Source organism: Diorhabda sublineata, chromosome X (assembly GCF_026230105.1).
Source record: "Diorhabda sublineata isolate icDioSubl1.1 chromosome X, icDioSubl1.1, whole genome shotgun sequence".
In the NCBI taxonomy this organism is placed as follows: domain Eukaryota; kingdom Metazoa; phylum Arthropoda; class Insecta; order Coleoptera; family Chrysomelidae; genus Diorhabda; species Diorhabda sublineata.
Window position 1 is genome coordinate 38031872 of NC_079485.1, and position 23200 is coordinate 38055071.

At 29.6% G+C, this 23200-nt stretch overlaps 1 protein-coding gene and 1 long non-coding RNA gene across 2 annotated transcripts; one reads left to right on the forward strand and one right to left on the reverse strand.

Annotated features, from left to right (window-relative positions):
• Positions 1–141: 141 nt before the first annotated feature.
• On the reverse strand, positions 142–8551 carry LOC130451327 (uncharacterized). The gene is made up of 3 exons (XR_008910706.1): positions 8491–8551; positions 7361–7574; positions 142–315 (listed from the first exon to the last, which is right to left on the reverse strand). It is a non-coding gene; the product is annotated as an uncharacterized LOC130451327 (long non-coding RNA).
• A 98-nt stretch (positions 8552–8649) lies between these two features.
• Positions 8650–22220, forward strand: LOC130451326 (cytoplasmic FMR1-interacting protein). The gene is made up of 19 exons (XM_056790279.1): positions 8650–8782; positions 8835–9081; positions 9135–9314; positions 9414–9595; positions 10201–10531; positions 10641–11036; positions 11385–11599; positions 12573–12703; positions 12783–12953; positions 14544–14626; positions 14757–14899; positions 15380–15553; positions 16120–16372; positions 16725–16903; positions 16960–17093; positions 17220–17615; positions 18397–18730; positions 18834–18981; positions 19669–22220. Exons 2-19 carry the CDS (start codon positions 8869–8871, stop codon positions 19867–19869), a joined length of 3864 nt encoding a protein of 1287 aa, XP_056646257.1. The 5' UTR covers positions 8650–8782; positions 8835–8868; the 3' UTR covers positions 19870–22220.
• The last annotated feature ends 980 nt before the right edge of the window (positions 22221–23200 follow it).

Here is a 23200-nt window from a genome sequence, read left to right on the forward strand (position 1 = left end):
CTGTTGATCAATTATGCTTACAGATGGACAAAGATCTCTCATCAGGAGGTCTGTGTACAATTCATCTACCGGTACCGGTTCGTCAGCAATCGACCGGTCCATCATTGCCTAATCCTTTGACACTTCTGGAGCTTGTGATCCATCCTATGCATAAAAACGTTCTTCAACGTATACATCTAAAAATTTGCTCGCTGCCTGAAGTAATACATCTTCACTTTCCAAATTTTCTTCATTTTCTTCCTCATCACCAGAGCTCGCTTTTGGCTTAGGAAGTAATGAAAGAATATAGCCAGCTCTTGAAGTAAAATTATTCCTCTGAAAAAGAAAAAAAACATCAAAATGAGGTTGAGAAGACAAAAATGCTAACAAACTCCTAAATAAAATTGAAACTAAAATAATAAAACTAAATAAATTTTGTATTGAGGTAAAATAACTCTGATTTTTTAAATTATACTCCATTGTTTGAAATGAATATGATTTTTGAAAAAATAACACGTAAATTTACTATAGTTATTGAAGTAATGACTTTTTTTCTCCCAAATCAAAAGTAATGTTTAAACCATTAGCCGAATTGGCAATGTATCCTACAGGATACAGATGGTAAAACGTAATTTTCTAGGTCAATATCAATTGAATTGATTCAGTTTTTGTTCAAAACAGATGTTTACATGTAAATACAGGTGAATCATAATTTAGAAAAGCTGAATTCAGATGATAAATAATAGTAAATTGACTGAAAAATTACCCAACCGGAGGTCGATGCCATTTCTTTGGATGAGGCTGATTTGACTGTTCCAATTTGAAAAATAAACAAAGTTTCACTCCAAGTATGTATTGGAAACTGATGGAGGTTACTGTACAAGGCCTAAAGAGACTATGCGGTAGATAATGAAATGGAATAGAAATAAAGGCGCTAAATTTCAACAAAAATCAGGGAAAGTCATGTATCTTGCAACTTACACTGCCAATTTAAGGGTTTTAAGCGGCCACCAAAAAATGGGTGGAGTAAAACTCTAGACTATAGTGTTAGAACTAATTTCAAAAAAGATATGTTGTTTAAGTGGCTAAACAGTGGCTAAATTTTCTCATCCAAATTTATCATGATAGAGTGATCAAGTGTAATTAATAGTTAAGAGTATAATCAATATAAAATGACTTGAAAGGTAATGATTTTTTGGACAAAACATTAAAATCATAGAGGAGAGATAAAGCAACGACAAATTCGTGATGGACTGGACTGGTGAATCTACTTAAGTCTGGTTCAATATTGATAAGCCTTAAAAGCTATAATAAAGCTATAAATTTGTTATCTATTGAGAAATTTGTGAGCTTAAGATATTCATAAACCTCCTTAATATCTATCCGAATGACTGTTTTGTTCATATTTTCATTCAAATTCGGATCTTTTCCTTGAAAAAACACCAACACAGATTCAAATATATCTGAAAATATTGAGTAAGGTTCTTGAAAACAAGTAAAAGTAAAAAAATTATCATTGGTGAACCATCAGTCGCAAGAGATATAATGGAACAGCTTTGTTGGTAAAAAACATTTCAATCTCTGAATGTGTAGCGAAAAATGTTCTCGTTATTTATTTTGACTTTTAATTTATCGAATTTATTTTAACAACAGAGCTTCATTCACGGCTAATGTAGACTTGTCCCACCGGAGAGAAAATCTGTTGGTCTTTGAGAAATTATACAAAATGTTTTCCCTCCAGGGTCATGGCCTTGCAATATATACAAATTGGGACCCATTTAAGCTAAGACAAAAGTTTCCCTCCACCTTCAAGATTTTGCGTGCCTGCAACTGGACCTCTACTCACGATTAAATTGGAAATGGGATTAAAATTATGCTTAGAGAGTGTATAATTATAATTAATGTCTGGGAAAGAAATACGCACAAGTAGTTTTTTCAGATTTTGTTTGAAACTCCTTTTTGTAGTTATGTTAATTTTGGAGGGAAGTGTATGTTTATTGTTCATGTACTTTCATACATTACACAAAAAAATATCGAATTCAAGATACATATATATTTTATTTTAATTGTTTTCGTCCTTGAATAATTGATATACGTAATACAACCTATAGAATATCTTGAACATTTTAAAGAACTTATATTAATTGATAGGGTCGATTTGTAAACGTCGCCAATCCCCAAAATCAGCTTTCATTTATGTCGACCCTGGGAAACTTATTTCGACCCCAAAGATTATATATCGACCACTTTTACAATTTTAGGCATAGATTGTAGTCACTCCGATACTTTGAAATATAATTTAATGGTAATATGGCCATCACAAATTCTGATGTACATGGGAAATATTTTCCTTTCAAGATAACTTTAGTCGAGAGAAAATTAGATACAATAAAGAGATAATGATAATTCTGATTAGAATAATTATTATTTAAGTAAAATGTACACGTGTGTAGCAAAATATTGTTAGGATAACACTAGTGATATTTTTAGTAGCTTAATACATTTTTAAATATATGAAGACGAATATCGCGATTTATTATTTTAATAATCGAAACAACCCATCTTTATTATTTTATGTTAAAGGGATAAAGTTTGTCTACATAAATATCTACAAAGTAGAAGTTAACAAAAGCAGTAATGTTTGGAATAACTCTTCATATTTTCTGTATGCATAATAAAATATGCTTAGGAACTGTATCATAAGGTTCCAATTTCATCTTAATTCTCAAATTTAAACTAAACTATTATTTGTTTTCACTTTACTTTAGAAAAATATGGTTTGGATTTTTAGAATTATTTACAGGTCAATAGACTTTAACTCAACATTTTCCTCAGGAATATGTTTATACAAATCATTCAAAAAATATAAAATGATAGCATGAAAAAATAGTATTCATAAATAATGATAAATATTGGAAAAATTGTATATTTTCAGGCAAAAATATTTATTCTCCTAAAGCTTTTGTAAAGCCAATTAACTAAATCGTCAATTAAATTATCTAAATTGATGATACGGCAGTTTATAGGACAAATAAAAAATATTTCGATCTATGATTTCTTTTAATTTTTACTACTTATTATGCTGCGAATAATTCATACTCAAAAACATCATAATTTGGAAAAATGAAAAGTAGTTTTACGATAAATGTATGAACTTGGAAAGATCTCTCGATTCGAAACACTTATGTTAAGTCTCTTTTATAAGTTCGTATTGTATTTGATTGCGCATTTGTTCCAAATAGCACACAACCAACTTAACTACTGTTTTTCTAGAGATTATCATGTCTATACTCCTAGATTTCCTTTTGTCTAACCATGTCAAATTGTACATATCAATCCATTTCAGGTGCGCTGTTTGAGTAGCCAAGTTAATTTTTCATTCCAAGACCAAAAAATGCAGACAAAAACAACAACTGAAATTCAAAAACGTATCATCATTTGACAAAGGATCTGTGTTAGACAGAGTGTTCAAATAAAAAGGTATGAAACAACACTGTGGGTATAATAGAGGTATTTAGTAAAAACCATCACAGAGAGCCAGAATTCCTGTGGCTGTGATAAGAGTTTCCACTGTTCCTACCAGTTCCTTGTCCGAGCTGGTGCGCTCCTCTTTAAGATGATTTCTTAGTGTATCAAACTGCTGGTAGTCACAGAGAAACATGTGCGGGAGGTAGGGCGGATGCTCAAACTGCTCCCATTTAAAATTGGTCAGTACACTTTGTGTAGCCCTGAAAACCTGTACTGTGCTGTGACCGTTTGCACTCGAAAAATTGTGTAAGATACGAAGTACACGTCACACAGGATGTTCAGTGTTCAAGTATCCAACTTTGGACGTTGACTATCACTTTGCGTACTGTCACGTCAATTGAACCGAACGCACAACTGCTTTCCTCTCCTCGGTGTCATATGTGGGCGCCAGCGCATGCGCACAACTAAACTGGACCTTACATTCACGTTTCTATGTGTTTCGCTACATTATCCCAAAAAGATGAATTCAAATGTCAACCAGTTTCGCTGTCAAGACATTTCTTTCCGTTTCATTTGAACACCATCGACATCGTTAAATTTGGAAAATTCTTAGGGCTTATTGTAGACAATTCTTTGAAATGAAAGATACATATCGCCGCATTATCTAAAAAATTAAGTTCTGCCTTTTTTTTGCTAAGATCAGTTTCCAAGGAACAAAACTTATCCTTTGTAACAGTTCATTATACGACTCAATTTGAGTAAATCTTCAAACTACCAATAAGAGCTGTTACACATTAAATCAGACTAAACAGCAGGGCTCACTGTCGGGACTACTATATTGAAAATATTGACTCTTCCTTCCTTGTTCGTTTTTGAATCCGTTCGCCTAATACGTAAGCACGCTTCTCCAATTTTAGAAAGATAATTGCACAGTTATCCACTTAGGAACGTGGAGAACGACCTCTATCTACCTTCTTCAGAATTAGTTAAGAGCTCAATACTATACAGTGCAAAAAATGCACAATCATTTGATAATTGAAATCAAATCTATAACATTTTTCCCACATTTTGCAATATTTACTGGAAAGTGCCTTCTACTCTATAAACGCCTTTTATTCCAATACTAATATTTAAATCGGAGCATCCTATGCACTAGTTTTATGTTGTTATTGACTTATAATACAAATTATTACCTATTTAGAGATTGCTGTAGCTAGTTTTATTTTCTGATTCAATTTTGACAATGTATACATGTAAAGTATATTCATATAAAAATTTTCACATGTACATTTTAAATTCCGTTATTACTTGTAGTTTTGTATATATGTACTTTATATTTAGATTTCATTTTATTTGTTTCTTTATGTGTGTTCGTGGTTCGTGGCCGCTATAAAGTTGGTTGGTTTGTATATGTTGACAATTTTGACAAAAACAAAATTATATTCATGTAATTTGTGATTTATATATATATATATATATATATATATATATATATATATATATATATATATATATATATATATATATATACATTTTACAATATCTTGATATGAACTGTTTTTGAACAACTAACATTCCAATTCAAACTGCAGAATTCAAAAGAAAATCTTATACATACTTCGAAAATATTTCGAACATATCTAACATACCTCGAGTAGCTAACGTCATCACCGATTTGCTTTCAAACACAAAATAATGTAGGTTCATATTTAATATTAAATAGCAGGTCTTTCTACTTCCATTGTATTCCTGAGGAATGCTTTGAAACGCTTCAATATTGCAATATGTACAGTATGTCCTACCAAGCGTTTTCTCTTACTATTTTTAAAACTTTGAAAACGACAAATATTAAATTTAACAGTTACGACTATGTTGGAATCCCTGGAACTGTCTGACAGTGTAATTGTAAGTGTTGGTGTAAACAGTGTATTCAGTATTAACAATTACGAACAGAAAACGCTTAGGTTAATTTGCAATAGTCACATCGAGTGCATTAAATATTTACGAGGGAGGTTTGACGGAAGTGACTTTTTTAACAACGCTACGTTGATTATATTGTTTTTGAAGATTATGAATTCCAAGTATTAATTAAATATTATTACATGATCAAACAATTGAACAAACCGAGGCCAAATTACGTAAAAGTTATCCTGATTGGGCTCTGTCTTATTGAGTAATCGGTTTTTTGGGGCCATATGAACATTGATGATACTGAAGGTCTGGGACCGTGATTAACTCTACTTAAGAGCAGTTTTCATTGGTAGACTAAATGGTCGAGTATACTCACCTACTATTTAGCCAAATTAGGCTACCGGATATCAAAAAGTGATAGTTTTTCCAATGAAAAGAATCAGTTACAATACACATTATTTCTAATATGTTTCAGAACCTTGATACTATGTATGATGGTAATTGTAATTACAAATTAATTATTTCTATGGCGAGGTAGGTAATCCTAGAAGATGTTATTCTAAAGACGTCCATCATTTTTTAACATTGCTTGACAGGTAGATTCAACTTGAAAAAACCCTCTTTTCGAAATAATTACTAGGAAACTAAAAACTCTTCATATGTATTATTATCTTAAAATTTGTTTGTCGTATAAGTTTCAAAATAGCTAACAATACTAGCAATTGTTATGATTAACAATCCCATTGTTATCAAATCTTCTTTCGACACATCTTGCTATTAAGTTTAAGAGAGTAACATCATTATAAATTTGTACGAACAATGAAATTTACTCTTCTTTTATGATCCTCTGAAGTAGAGTGTCGCATTAAATTTATTTTATAAAATGTTTCTAACAGTATATTGAGTGAAAAATATTCTTTTGGTGAACGTTTTTTTGTCAAATTAACATCTCTTAATGAATCATAGCGCTTTCAGCTTCATATTAGATATCTATGAAATAAAACTTGTATAAACTATAGATACATATACAATTTGAAAAGTTCACTTAAGGTTGCAGTTAGTGTAATAACTTGTACTTATAAAAATACAAATTTAATACAAATATAATTAGTTTAAAGCTCCTAACATATATTCATTAGCAAGAACGACATAATTCCACTACTACGTTTTCAATTGTATGATATCCGTAAACGTATGTATAATATCTTAGTTGCATTTTTTTGTCTGCAATCAATCGACAGATAGTATTTTGGTTTTTGTGCCCGATCAGTTTATCTAGTTTCATTGAAATGAACGCGCACTATCGAGGACGCAGATACAGTGACTCAGCGGTCCCATTCACAAAATTTTCCCCCGTTCAATACCCCCCTATCCCAAAGTAAAATTGTAGATCTGCTACTGGTCAGTGGCAGTTATTTAACATAGATCCCAAACAAAGTCTAACTTTTGCCATATCATACCCTAATTTGATTTTCGAGACATTATCAAATTACTGCTTTATTCAATATTTTCAAGAGAGGTGAAAAACGACCAATTTGTTCGAACTAATTCCGATATGGTTATATGTGATTTCTTATTTGAAATGTAAATTATACTTTTACAATTGATTTTTTATTATATCCAATCACATTAACAGAGTTATGAGATAATTTTGATAGCTTAAAAAAATGTAAAGCAAATAGCTATGCTATAAACGATATCTTTATTCTCTCAAAACTCAGGTACTTTACGCCACTGGCTTGTAAAGGTTTAAATTTAATTTTGGTTTCTTTCCAAGAGTGTATAACATATCAAATTTTGAATTTGTATGACCATTTCACGAGATTATATAAAATATTTAATTCTTCTATAGCCTTTATCGGCCTGTACCTCATGAACTAGAATGTAGGGTATAACAATGTTAATTTAAAAAAAAAAACGATAACCTTGTAACCTATTTATGACAATAAATTTGGAAATAAAAATATTTTAAAACAGAACATAGGAAACTTTTAAATGATACCTATCACAAGTTCCTACTTCCTTTTCAAACATTTTGAGGCTGCGACTGTCATTCAAAGGAAACGGAATGAGGAATGAAATTATCATTTTAAAATATATGCCATGTTAAAATGTGAAATTCACGTATTTCGGGATTTTACAAATGCCTAATAATAGATTTGATGAATTTATCCCATTTCGCTGTTCCATAATTTAAAACAAACTACATATGACATCTGAAAGGGCAAAATAAATTAAAACTTTAGTTATATGGAATCATTAGAACTGCTTTTTTGTGATGTTATAAGAATAAAACAATTTCAATTTTGTGTTGGACAGTATGTAATTTTAGAACTAGTGGCATCTCTGTTACAATCTTTTATTTAAATGTACAATATAATCTTATAATCTCTCTGCATAAACATTTTCGTGGGAGTAGTATAAACTGGTCGGAAGAGTACAGGGTGGGCCAGAATAATTTATTAGAACATGTTTTAGAGTTTTGAAATTAGACAGTAACGGTAAATAAAATTTGTTATAATCAATAATTTTAGAAGAAAAACTATTAAATACCATAAGATTATCATATCCAAATAAGAAACAACTTACAAATGACATAATTTATTAAATAAATGCAATTTGGGAAATGTCAACATTACTGAGGTAAGTTGTATTAATTGAATGTCTGCCATCGTCAAGAACGATAATAAAATCAAGAAGGCGACCCTTCAATACAAATTTTATCTAGTCATTTAGTCACATGTTTTGTACAATTGACGAGAGCTAATTTGTTTATTCTCACTACTTTTTCTAGCACAAGTTATAAACCGTTAATATGACAAATTATTATTGGTCTTACATTGTATAATAATAATTTAGAAACTGAAAATAGAGGTCCGAGTGACACTGACTTTATTCTTCTGATCTGACTTTTAATAACTATACGTCTTATCGTCAATGCTTACTTAATAGTTTGGGTTGTTATTAGAAGCCATTGTAGCTCTCTAAAATTATATACGGCTAATCAATATTAAATTGTTTATGATCTTTAATACAATACAATTCACACACTGAGTTTAGTATTTCCGAGCTTATTTAAAGAATAAGTCGGCTAAATAATATTCAGTCTGCGTATTTATTATTGTTTATTACCTTCAATTTTGTTTTTGGAAGTAATTATTTCAAATTAATTTTACTTCATAACATATTAAAGAACAAAAAAACCTAAACAATCAGCATGCCTAGAGTATAAAAAATTATAAATAAAACGCACTAATGGAGTACACGTCAAAATGTCAACGTCAATGTCATGAATGTCAAAATCAATTAGTCAACTGGGATGTTTACACGAATAAACTGCCGCACCTTTTAATTACTGATAGTTATTTCTTTTAGTTTCAACAATTAATAAACATTTTATTAGATATGAGACCAACGTGAACATGTATGTACATTCAATTTAAAATGTATATGTCATTAATCAGACTATTTTTCAGTTAGTTAAATTGTAAATCATATATCAGTTGAACTATGGCTGGCAATGAGAGAGTTTCATTAAACGATGCTCTATCGAATGTAGAAGTATTAGATGAGCTTCCTTTACCTGATGAACAACCTTGTATAGAAGCCCAACCATGTTCTGTAGTGTATCAAGCTAATTTTGATACAAACTTTGAAGATAGGAATGGATTCGTTACAGGCATAGCAAAATATATAGAAGAGGCCACAGTACATGCTAGTTTAGTATGTTATTTATATTCACACATGCTACGAATATTATGAATATTATCTTTTAGAATGAACTATTAGATGAAGGACAAGAACATGCTGTTATGCTTTATACCTGGCGTTGCTGTTCTAGGGCAATTCCACAGCCTAAATCTAATGAACAACCTAATAGAGTTGAGATCTATGAAAAGACTGTTGAAGTGCTAGCACCTGAAGTGAATAAACTATTAAATTTTATGTATTTCCAGGTATTAATTCTATTTGTTGTATATGTTTCTACTTTGGAAGCCTCTTGTTTTTGCATGAATCAAAGTAGTAAATTCTAATAGGATATAATTCTATTTTAGAGAAAGGCAATTGAAAGGTTTTCACAAGAAGTTAAAAGGTTATGCCATACAGAGAAAAGAAAAGATTTTGTATCTGAAGCATATTTACTAACACTGGGAAAATTTATTAATATGTTTGCTGTATTGGATGAACTGAAAAATATGAAATCTAGTGTTAAAAATGACTACTCAACTTATAGAAGGTAAATTGATCATAAACCACATTATCAGCATGTCATAAGTAGTTGAAATAGGATTATATTTAATCAGTTAAGAATATTGTTTTGTATGAGTAGCTGAAGTCAAATGAACTGACCAAAGCATAGAAAACTTCTTGTTATTTAAATTGAAAATTCCAAAAAGATAGCTTTATTATCTATTTACACATTTCATGTAACTGAGGAAAAATTCTCAATGTTCTTGAAATAAATAATTCTTTCATATTCAATGAATAGGGCATTATAAATTTCATATTTTGTCAGTTAGTTTAGTTTTATAAGTATTTAAATGTATGTCTGTTCTTTTGTATTAAGAGTGAACCCTTTTATGAATAAATAAATGTAGTAATGTACTTATTTTAACATTTTCTCTCGTTTTTTGATTCTCATCTGCAGTCTACTGTAATTTTAAATTTAACTTAATTTTATTATGAGAGTACAATTAATCTATGAATCATTTAAAACATAATGCTATGGAAATAACTGTAATTACAGAAATATAATTATACCAAAATTTTATCCATTAACCAATATTTTATCAAACTAATTTCATTGTTTGATCAAATCTCATGTATAAATACTTTTTCAAGAGCTGCCCAATTTTTGAAAGTAATGTCAGATTCACAAACTCTACAAGAATCTCAGAATCTTTCCATGTTTTTGGCAACTCAAAATAAAATAAGAGATACTGTTAAAGAAAACTTAGAAAAAATAACTGGATATGAAGAGTTGCTTGCTGATGTAGTGAATATCTGTGTACACATGTTTGAAACAAAAATGTACCTGACACCCAGTGAAAAACATATGTTGGTTAAAGTTATGGGCTTTGGACTATTTTTGATGGATAGTGAACTGTGCAATATTAATAAACTTGATACGAAGAAGAAATTGAGACTTGACAAAATTGATAGAATTTTTAAGGTAAATCATATAATGTTATTTGAAGTAATTACATAGTGCTTACGTTTTATATATATTTACAACTAATTAGTATTACCTTTTCTATGTAGTAACTTTGATTTTGTTTTAGAATTTGGAAGTAGTTCCTTTATTTGGTGATATGCAAATTGCTCCATTTAACTATATAAAAAGAAGCAAACACTTTGATGCAAACAAATGGCCTTTATCAAACAGCAATACACCATCGCCACAAGCTGACCTTATGGTCCATCTTCCCCAAATAAGAGAAGACCATGTTAAATACATAAGTGAGTTATCTAGATATAGTAATGAAGTTACCACAACATACAAAGAATGTGGTAGTGATACAGAAAATAAAGAGACTGCAGATTTGGCTTTGAGAGGCTTGCAGCTTCTATCTGAATGGACAAGTGTAGTAACTGAGTTGTACTCTTGGAAGTTATTGCACCCTACTGATCATCATCAAAATAAGGAATGTCCAAAGGATGCAGAAGAGTATGAAAGAGTAAGTTTTATAGATTTCATGAACAAGTAAGATTATTTCAACAAAATTGTATGATTCTCATATTTTTTAATTTATTCACCATCAAGCTGTTGACAACAACACACACTGCAATATATTTAAATGTCGTCATACATTAATTTTTTAAATTTTTACATCATGCGTTAATTTTGTGGCACATTCATGGAACTTACATTTCTCGCTATAGATAGAGAGGTTGGAGCAATGTAAGTATTACGAACATTAAAATATGGAAACTGGTAGGAAACTATGATTATTAAAGTAATATAATGATTATTAACTTTGGTATGTTTTCGGTAAAATTATTTGATGTGTAATATGTTATTTTAGGCTACTAGGTACAACTATAGTGAAGAGGAAAAATTCGCATTGATTGAAGTAATTGCCATGATTAAAGGACTACAAGTATTAATGGCAAGAATGGAAACTGTATTTACAGATGCTATAAGACGTAATATTTATGCTGAGTTGCAAGATTTTGCACAACTTACTTTGAGAGAACCTCTAAGAAAAGCTATAAAAAATAAAAAAGATTTGATACGAAGGTGATTAGTTTTGCACAGTATGAATATTTCAATTAACATGTTTTTATCCTTACTGCTTATTTTTTGGTATTAAATTTACCATGTCTTATCTTCTACACTTTTTCCGATTCATTTCCAAATCTTCTCTTATGTGTCATATTGAGTACTAACAAATTCTACCTTCAACTGTCTATTCCATTATTTTTTTTCTGATATTTATCGAGTGGCTGAATAATCACAGTCCTTAGATTCTTCTTTTAAGTATAAGTTTTGTATATCTATTGTTACCTTCTTATCCAGATTGTTTTAATGTATATGTCCTTATTTTCACACCTTAAGTAAGTATCTATCAAATTAATATTCTATTGTAAATAATTTCACCGGTAAATTTCTTGTATATGTATAACCTTATTCCCCCGCACGAGACTCTTCCCCAGGAAGTGGTATTCGACTTCAGTTAAAGTATTTAAATAATTGGTACTCAGTTGGGGTGAAGAATTAATATTAAATTGGACGCCACCAGCTTTTGAAGGAATGACATAAAAATGAAAAAAAAGGTGGAAAAGCTGGAAACGCCTTATGAATTGAATTAATATATATATATATATATATATATATATATATATATATATATATATATATATATATATATATATATATATATATATATATATATATATATATATATATATATATATATATATATATATATATATATATATATATAAATTTTTGTGAACAAAATATAAAAAGCAAAGAAAAACTTACCATCAAATATAAAGAATAAAATCACCACAAATTAACTAAAATTTACTTTTATTTAAAGTGTAGACAGGTAGAGGAAGAATTGGAATACATTCTGAAGTTTTATTGAATTTCTTTAAGTAAATCAGTAGTGACTACTGTGTCACAATATTTGAAGTCTCTCAATTTCATACTTTTTTTTTCTATTAAAAATAATTAAGATAATAATCTTTTTTGTGATATTTTTCAGTATAATTATGTCTGTAAGAGAAACTTGTGCTGACTGGTCAAAACAATTTGATCCCATTCAAGATCATGTATTAAAAGGAAAAAAAGATCCTGATACAGGTTTCCATATCAAAGTTCCCAGAAGAAATGTTGGTAAGTAGTGTTCATTGATAAACTTGTTAATTACAGTTTATCACATATCTAGCAGATAATTTTCAATATCAATTTTTAGGACCATCGTCTACACAACTATATATGGTCAGGACAATGTTAGAATCATTGATAGCAGATAAATCTGGTGGTAAAAGAACTTTGCGCAAAGATATAGATGGACAATATTTAATGCATATAGATTCGTTTCACAAAACTTCATTCTACTGGAATTACTTATTGAGTTTTAGTGGTGAGTACTTATATTGTATTTAATAATACAAAATAATTTTATATTTATACACTACAGGTCAAAAGTTTCTACTCATCCCATCATCCATTCATTAAATTTGAAAATAATACACTTTCTTTCTATTTCATGATGTCCAGAGAATGTCATAACTTTTTGGACCAAGATATCTTTTTGAAAAATTTGTATACAAATTGTTTTCGTTCTCGTAAATTTAGACTTGGTAAGTTTTAAAATGTGTAAAACCAAGGAACTGTCGGCTTAAACTCTCGCATTAACTGCAAGTCTTCATAATCGAGGCAAAACTAACCTAACCAGTAGCGCCGATTTAAAAATAACCCGACGTACCGTGGACTAAATATGAAAAAATATGCATACACCAGAACCTTTGGCAATAGAAAACGTTCAGATCGGCCTCAAATAACCACAACCCCTGAAAATAAACTAATTGTATTGATCAGTAAACGTTATCAATGACTCACAGACCCAGAGATAGCAGCTCAGATCAATGAAACTAGGACTAAGAAAAGCCGGCCTTTTTGAAGGATGGCAGTGAAGAAACCTCTTTTAAGACATCCAAATTGAATTTGCAATGTGCCAAAAACATAAAAATTGGACGCATGGAGAGTGGGAGAAAGTTTAATGTAGTGATGAGGTTTTTAGGTTTAAGAGTGTTTGTATGCAAGTCGAAGGAATAACGGATGTTAGATCCATGTGTAATCCCGATTCTAAAACACGGCGGAGACTCAGTTATGGTTTGGAATGTTTTGGAGGAAGGGCGGCTGGAAATCTGGTAAAAATTCAAGGGATTTTGAAGAAAGAAGGCTATAAAAAAATTTAAAAGAAAATTTACTACGTTCTGGCCAGCGCCCGATCGACAGAAAATTATCTTCCAGCAAGATAAGGATCCCAAGCATTTCTCGAAGCTGTGCAAAGACTATTTGATAGAATTGAGTGGTTGTGCATCAAATTGAACAAGGAAGTCAGAAAGCAGAGTCCTACTTCCACTTCGCATGTTTGAAATATCTTGAAAAATAAATGGAGCCAAATAGACGACAATTATTTGTCGAAATCTTTACAGAGAATGCCAAAATTCTGCACTAAAATAATGAAAGCAAGAGGGAGGTACATCGATTAAATATATAACAATTGTATGTATGTATATATGTTACATTCACGAAGTCACTTTTGATTTTCTAAAACCAAATTTGTTTAGTTACAAAACACACAAAATGAATAGCTGAAAATAATATTCGTAATTAACTATTTTACATAAAATTGAAGATTTTATTTGTTACATTGAAATAATGTCAGCATTTATTTCATGAATTTTGCAAGACCCATTATCATTGCCTAACTTTGAATACATGAGCCTTTTTTCCTATATAACTTGACGTATGAATTTCATCATTCATAATTATTTTATTATAAGCATTAAGAAATAAATCTGTCTCTTGTAACTGATTAATTTATGGAGTTCAACTGTTATACTTAAAGAAAACTAGTTATCCTGTGCTATGTTTTCAAGCACTTTTGTGTAATAATTGCAATTTATTGGACTAGGTACAGTTTTCATACATTCTCTATTTTCAGAATATTTGCAAAAGTGCTGTGATTTGTCTCAGTTATGGTATAGGGAGTTTTACTTGGAGATGACGATGGGCAAAAGAATTAATGTAAGTTGCTGTTTTTTATATAAATATAAAGCTCATACAATATTATTAAATCTCTTTTTTCAATCTCCTTCCAATTTCAAGAATTGTGAATATCACTTAATTATAAGTGTAATTTAAAATTTATTTTTAGAAATGTACAGTACGCCATAATCACAACGAGGAATGTAATGATTTGATTACTATGGAAAAAAGAATACAATTTCCCATTGATATGTCAATGCCTTGGATTCTTACTGATCATATTTTAAAAACTAAAGAACCGTCAATGATGGAGTAAGTATAATTATTATCAAAATTATTACCTTCATTTGGTTTTCAATATTAAATAATATAATATAGTAGAGAGTGTAGATAGGTTATTCTTTCCTCTGTAATTTGTCAATTGCCTATGATTGCTTAGTTATCAAAAATTCCTCAATGTTCTAGAATGTTTTCACTGTTTGTATGAAAATTGCAAGAATATTGGGAACTGAATCGGAATACTATTATACTGTTCACTACGGGAGGAAAGTTGACAGATTGCTACTTTGCCATTTCTAATACTCTTCTTCTAATGTCTATTCATGTTTTGTATTAAAAAGTCATCTTTCTGATGAATTTCAAAACAATGTTGGCCTTTAATAGGAAGATTTATTATAAATTGTTGATAATGACAATGTATAGTAGAAATTTAGATAACATTTGATGTTCATACTTAACATTATTTATGTATTTCACATTCCATGACTAATGTTTTTACTACTTTAATTTTAGGTATGTCTTGTATCCTTTAGACTTATATAATGATAGTGCTTTATATGCATTAACAATATTCAGGAAACAGTTTTTATATGATGAAGTAGAAGCTGAGGTAAACTTGTGCTTTGACCAGTTTGTTTATAAACTAAGTGAACAAATTTTTGCTTATTATAAACAATTAGCAGCAAGGTAAGTACTACTGTTATTTCAATACAATATAAAATATATTATTATTGACAGAAGTATATTAAAGAACTGTCATTAACGCTAATAGGTCCTGCATTGTTTTATTTGACAGTCCTTAATTATAATTAAAATCTCCTACGAAGAGGACTACTTCATTGAATTTACCATTAGAGACGTGGTGCAGACTGAAGGTCTCCTAAATTTCATTTTAATAGTCACTGTTTATGAGCGTGAATTCTTGTTTATTTACTAAATAAGTATTTACTGTTGTGGCCAAAACGGAACTGCATAACAGTGTGGCATACTTGATATTTTCTGTAAAAATATTTTCATGTTATTAGGAAATAATTTATTTTTGAACTTGTTTTTACATATGTAATTATAATTGACAGCTAAACTTCAAAACTTCACTCGCTAAGTGGTGAAAACCATAACACTCAATATATATAAGGATAAAATGCAATAAATAATCAGTGTATTTTATATTGTCAATATATAACTTTGCAATTAATATAGCACTCTAAACAAAGAAAAGTGCATTATCCAAATTTGTTTTTATCATTTGGCAGTATATTCTTGGATAAACGATTCAGAGTAGAATGTTCAGCAGTTGGTGCTTACTTATTGCCATACCCAAGAGCAAATCGATACGAAACTCTTCTGAAACAAAGACATGTTCAACTATTGGGTAGATCCATTGATTTAAACAAATTAATAACTCAGAGAATAAATGCTGATATGCAAAAATCTTTAGATTTAGCAATTAGTAAATTTGAAGCAGGTGATATCACTGGAGTTATAGAATTGGATGGACTATTACAGGTAAGAATTTTTTATTGCTGTACCAATATAATGTGGTTAAGTATAAATATATTCTATTTATTTTATTCCTCTTCTATTTAAATATTTTTTTATCCAGTCATTCATTTCTTCTTGTGTTTGTTCATTTTCAGTAACTACTCTATTTACATGTGCCCTGTCATTTCGAATCCATTAAATATCTTCTTAATTTGTTTCCCTGTTATTCTTGTTTATCACTTATGTTGATCTGTTATCAATTATTAATAGTTTCTTTATTTTTTCTGCATGAAACAACTCTGCTAGATCGATTCATTTTTCCACTTTTGATTCATTTCGTCTACCTCCATTGTTTCTCCTGAAATTGAAATTTTAGGTCAATCGGTTATGCCACAAATTATTAAGTAAATGGCTAGCTTTGGATGATTTTGATTCAATGTTCAGAGAAGCAAACCATAATGTCCTGGCTCCTTATGGAAGAATAACCCTACATGTGTTTTGGGAGCTGAATTACGATTTTCTACCAAACTATGTTTACAACGCAGCCACCAATAGGTAGGTTAATTTCTCTGCTACAATTTGGTGTGAATTTATGTTTTCATTACTTTAAGGTTTACTAAATATAGAGGTATATCATTTGGTGCAGCTGTGTCTAGAGATAGACCTCCACAAATGTCTCATCATTATCTGTGGGGAACAAAACAATTGAACTTAGCTTATACTACTCAGTATTCACAATATTCAGGTAAATTTTAGAAAGCTCAACTACAATTTTCATTTGGTCTTGAATAATTAATATAATTATTTCGAACGTAACATTTTCACAGTTTGGAAAAATATGAAAAAATTGAATATATGTTCTTTGTTATAGGTTTTGTAGGTCCTCAACACTTCCACACAATGTGCCGACTTCTGGGATATCAAGGTATAGCTGTAGTAATGGAAGAACTTCTCAAAATAGTGAAAAGTCTCATCCAAGGAAGTCTTCTTCAATTTACAAAAACACTTATGGAAGCAATGCCAAAGATTTGCAAACTCCCTAGATATGATTATGGTTCTCCAGGTGTTTTGGGTTACTATCAAGCACAACTCAATGATATTGTTCAATATCCTGATGCTCGCACTGAACTATTTCACAATTTTAGGGAATTTGGAAATATAATTTTATTTTGTTTATTAATGGAACAAGCTCTGTCACAGGAAGAAGTTTGTGATCTTTTACAAGCTGCACCATTCCAAAATATTCTTCCCAGACCGTTTTGTAAAGGTAAAATGAATACTTATCAGTTTTTGTATACGGGGATTGTTCATAAAATGAGACTACCAAGGAGCTACAGACGCTAAGAACGCTGTTATGCTAGATTTAGCGAGACTGGCGTGCAGCTTGGCTTCCGTTCTCTTAGTTCCCGCCTCAGCGAGCTGCGTACAACGTTTATTCTTATCATTGGTAGCCGTGAAAGATGAGGCTTTTATTTAATTTGATTTTTGTATGCAAAAAAGTGTGTGAGGTGTATGAGTAAAAGTGCGCACCATGTGCGCAAATGGTGCAGGGAATTTAAAGATGGTCTCACAGATTTGGAAGGAATATTGTCTCACATTCCCCTTACAATCCAGGAACTTGGGATAGAAGCATTTCACAACCGAAGAAGAGCCGAAAGAAGAGGTTTTAAGCTATCTTCGCAGCTCTGCGGTGGACTTCTACGACTCAGGCATAAAGAAGATGGCACACTTGCAAAAATGCATTGCTGTAAACGACGATTTTATCGAAAAATGGAGGGAAGTATTCCTACCATCTAGTATTCAAAGCCAAGAAACATATGAAAATTTGTTGGGAACCTTATTTTATGGACAAGCCTCGTATGAACAAAGTCTGCACACTGAAAATTAATGTGTATTCTGTACTTATTAATCACCTGACACCAAATTTCCAAAGTGATAGTATTTGTAATATATTTGAATAACTTTACCATCGTTCCCAACTGTTTCAGTTTTCTATGATAGTCACTCACCTTTACAGTTATTTTCATAATACATATCTGTATTTTCAGAGGGTGAAAAACTTGAAGCTAAACAGAAACGACTTGAAGCAAAGTACCAGGCATTACAAATAGTTCCTAATATAGAAAAACTAGGAACAGCAAAACAAGCCATGATATCTCGCGAAGGGGACTTACTGACAAGAGAAAGACTTTGTTGTGGTTTATCAATATTTGAAGTAGTTCTTAAAAGACTGAGAAGCTTTTTGGATGATCCTGTATGGGTTGGACCTCCACCTACAAATGGAGTCATGAATGTTGATGAATGTACTGAATTTCATAGACTATGGTCAGCCTTACAGTTTGTTTACTGTATTCCAGTTAGTGAAAATGAATATACTGTTGAGTAAGTATTCATCAGTTATCATTAGTAATTTGTAGTGACATTCAAATTATAAGCTTTATCTCCAACTAAATGTAAATACTATTTTTGTGTATTTTATTGATAGAGAGATGTTTGGAGAGGGATTACATTGGGCAGGTTGTACTATGATAGTTCTTCTTGGCCAACAAAGAAGATTTGAAGCATTGGATTTCTGTTATCATATATTACGAGTTCAAAGGGTAGATATGAAAGACGAAGTTGTTAAAAGAATTGTAAGTATCTAGAAGTTTTACATATTTTTTATTCCAATATTTTTTTACGAAGAAAGTATATTTAATTTTGTTATAATGGGCTGTAAATATTTCCTGATAATTTCACCGACATTGTTTTATTTTACTTGATGCACTCTATATATTTTGATGGTATTATACAATCAATATAACTCCTTTCTAATTAATCTATTGGCTTGAAATTTCACACATTTGATTAATTATCATGAAAAATACAAAAACAATTATAGATTATTTAATTTAATTTAATTTGATAATTAATCAAACTTCTGTATTAAAACAGTTTTTTTACATCCCATTTAAAGGTGGCGTAGTAGTACAAATGTTTTGTCACAGGCCTACTTGCATGAAATTTTGTGAATTTATTTCACAATTTACACGCATATAATAATTTTGGTTATAACGATTTCACTTTAATCTGATAATTCAATGGTTTCTAACCTTGAGGTCATTGGATCAATTTCCATTGCCAAGATTTGGCTTAATTTTTTACTTCTCAGTGTAAATTCAAGCTGAGTTTTTTATTAATATAGTTTTAAACTAAATGGTATAGGCAAAGCTAATAGACCTGTAAATTTATTATAAACAAATAATATAAAATAAATCAACTTAACGGATTGTTCTAGTAGTGATCATAAAATGAATTGAAATTTATAATTATCTTTTCAGAATCTTAAAAGGATGGTAGACAGGATTCGACGTTTCCAGGTATTGAACTCTCAGATATTCGCTATTTTAAATAAATTTTTGAGATCTGGAGAAAGTGATGAATTATCTGTAGAACATGTCAGATGTTTTCCACCACCTATACATCCCTCCATCAATCCACAACAGCATTATCATGCACCAGAGCATCTGAGACAGTGTTGATTACTTTTAAAAAGAACTTATCCAAAATAATTTTTATTGAAATTACAATATTAAACATTATATTTGGAATGTTTGTATTCTATAAGATGAATATTAATTAGTATTAAAATTTCCAGAACTTTTTTAGATACAGTTTAATGAAACGCTTAATGTGGAAAATTTTATACCTTGAAATTCTTGCATCAAAACTGTTTTATACAAGTAGTTAATACTAAATCGAACTAATTAATATAAATTTCACTCTAAAAATCAATTTCTATTAAATTTTTTATATTCACTTTGAAAAATTGTGAAAAACTAATATTTTTATTTTATTCATAGTGTAATTTAGCTACTTTAACTCCATTATATAATGATATATAATAGTATTTCTAATAGCAGATCCATGTACATAAACATTTTCCTTGTTTATTATATAACCACAAAACTGTTGATGCAAAAAAAATCTCATATTGTTTTCTTTATCCTAAAAAGAATTCAACATCTCTGTAGCAACAATTAACTTCTTTTAGAAAAAATATTGTGTTTTTATCACTAGCATATATAGTAGTGTCTCTGTCTCTGTATTATTTAGCTGTCATCTGAAATTGTACTAAAACTATGTAGATATTTTTATAACTTATTTTTTAATTAATTTTTAAGAAGATGCCAGAAAATCTAAATATGCTCCTGCATTTGAAAATTGACGGTAACTAAAAAGTTGAAATTTGGGATTTTGTTTCATGATGTAGGCAATTCCACTATTTTATTACAAAAATACATTCCATTTATCAACTTTAATCATTTTAATCAAATTTTTTCTGTTGAGAAGTGTTAGTAACGATGACTGTTCGCCAAAATTGATCTTATTCGTTTTTACCCTAGGGCGATATAGGTCTTCTTTTGTTCTTATGTCGCTCAAAATCGTGCCAATATCCTAAACACAGTAAATTGTGTCACATCAACTTCAAATTGTAACAAGTCTTGCTTACAATTTTTGTGGTATGAGCTCATTTGAAAGATTTCTATTTTCACCGGCTATTTTAATTAACAAAAATTGGGTATTGCCTTGACCAACTGAATAAAACTGATATCAGAATCATAAGATTGTATTTTTCGCAATTTGTTTAACTTTTTCCAATATAGTAAGGAATACAACTTTTTATATACTAACACAAAACTGTAAATTTGATTCGTATAGAATTATTTCATATAAGTTGTATTCACATAGATTGTATTGGTATAACATCGAATCCCGTTTATTTTATGTCGATTTGATTTATATAGAATCGTTTCATATAAATTGTCTCACAACATTAAAAAATATTTTTAAGTAATATCTTTCAGACATTGGTATCAGTATAAATTTTTTTCAGACATATTTAGTTTTGAAATATATAGGTTGATATTGTTGTGGGGTGGTTTGTAATTATATTTTCGTTTAACTTTTTAATTTAGTTTTATTTCTGTATAGCACGTTGACTGTTATATAAAAGGATTTTTATACTCATATGAAGTACATAATATACAAGTACTTGCGAAGCGAAGAACTAAAACTACTTTGGAGCCCCATTTTTGTCCATAAAGAAACTTTCGGTATTTTCATTTTATTTTGCACATTTATGTGGATAATCGCAATGTTTGTCCGTTATAATACTAAAACTCAAATCTTAGGTTAATGATAAAAACTGATGAATTTATCATATTTTAAGTCCGCTCTTGATTAATTAAGATTGATATCTAAAACTGTTTACACATTCTTACTGAATCCTATGTCGACCACACTTCCAGTTAAGTTAGGAGAATATTTTTTATATTTCTCTTTAGTTTAATTATATTTTTAAATAATTTTATATTGTGTAAAAACAATAACGGGAAATTTTGCTTTACTAACCTTTAATAATTCACTTTCTAAGTACAAAAGTTTATTTATTTATATTATATGAGTAATATGTTAGTTATATAAGTTTTTTTATTTGTTATTTAATTAGAAGAATGAAGTCATCATTAGCAACACGTTCTTAAATTGATTGTGAAATTAGTGTATAATATCAAAACACTTTGAATAGTTGAAAAAACTATCAATTTTAGGAAAATACTCAACTCAATTAGACAACAGCATAACAATATTTAAAAAAATAAATGTAGCTAAATATCACAAAAGGTATAAAAAATATTTTAGTAGCACACTATACAGTATGAACCAAAAATTATATTGTGTATTTGCATGATGGAGTAGGTTTGTAAATTAATATTACAGCTTTGTTGGAAATATGTTCTTATTTTGTATCTTTATATAACATAAAATTTTTATTTTCCATGAATTTATCCTTTATAAATATGTATTTACTTTATTATATTATATAATTAAATGTCTTTTATTTAATTATTAAAACAGAAAGAAAATATATACACACGATAACTAAAATTTAATATCATCATTGTATAAAGAATAGGATAGTAGGTTAACGTTATGAGGATATCATTTGACGAGGTGGACGCCACCAATAGATGGCAGGGGAGAGTTGACGTCCACAGCACGTCTTTTCTTACTGTACGTCGTAGCGTAACAGGTGGCGCCAAAATTGTTAAAAATATATTCAACCCTTAAACTGTGTTGTAAAGTTTCTTATTTTGGGTGCCTATAGCAAAGTTGCAATTTGATTTCATTATTGTATTGTGTTATTGTTGAGTTTCATTGGTTGTGTACTTGGATTATTTTTTTATTTGAGAATCTATGAACTTGGTATATATATTTCATTTTTAAGGTAAGTGGATATTATTACAATTAATATACATCACTACTCTCTTAGTTAATATATTCAAATTATAAGAGGCGCTAGATGTATAAATGCTACAGCTTACAATTTCGAAAAAAAAACCTGTATATTTAGCGAACTAATGTCTATTAAGAGGAATCTTGAGTACAACTTGAAAACAGATTTATTTAAGGGTTTCGAAGATCTGGGCGGTTAAATTAGCTGCCCAATTGTTGAACCACAGAATTACTTACTATAATTCTTTCTTTTCTTTGCTCACCTGTCCTGTAGTCTCTAATAAGAATTATTTGAAGTATTCGTTACTCAGTTTTTACGAGTACTCTAAAATTTGTAAAAGTAATCATTCTAGTACTTTTCATAGAAGTACTCATACTCGAAGACTTTTTAAAGGTACTCATTTTGAATTACAATATAATATTGAGGTAGAATTTTAAATCTTAAAATTCCCAACAAGTTTTCATTTCTTTGTATGGGGTGGCCAAATAAGTGTGGTTGTATCTGTTTTATTTACAACCTTTTGGTACAAAAAATTGTTATGAAGTTGGCAAAGAGAACTAGTTTGAAATTATTCT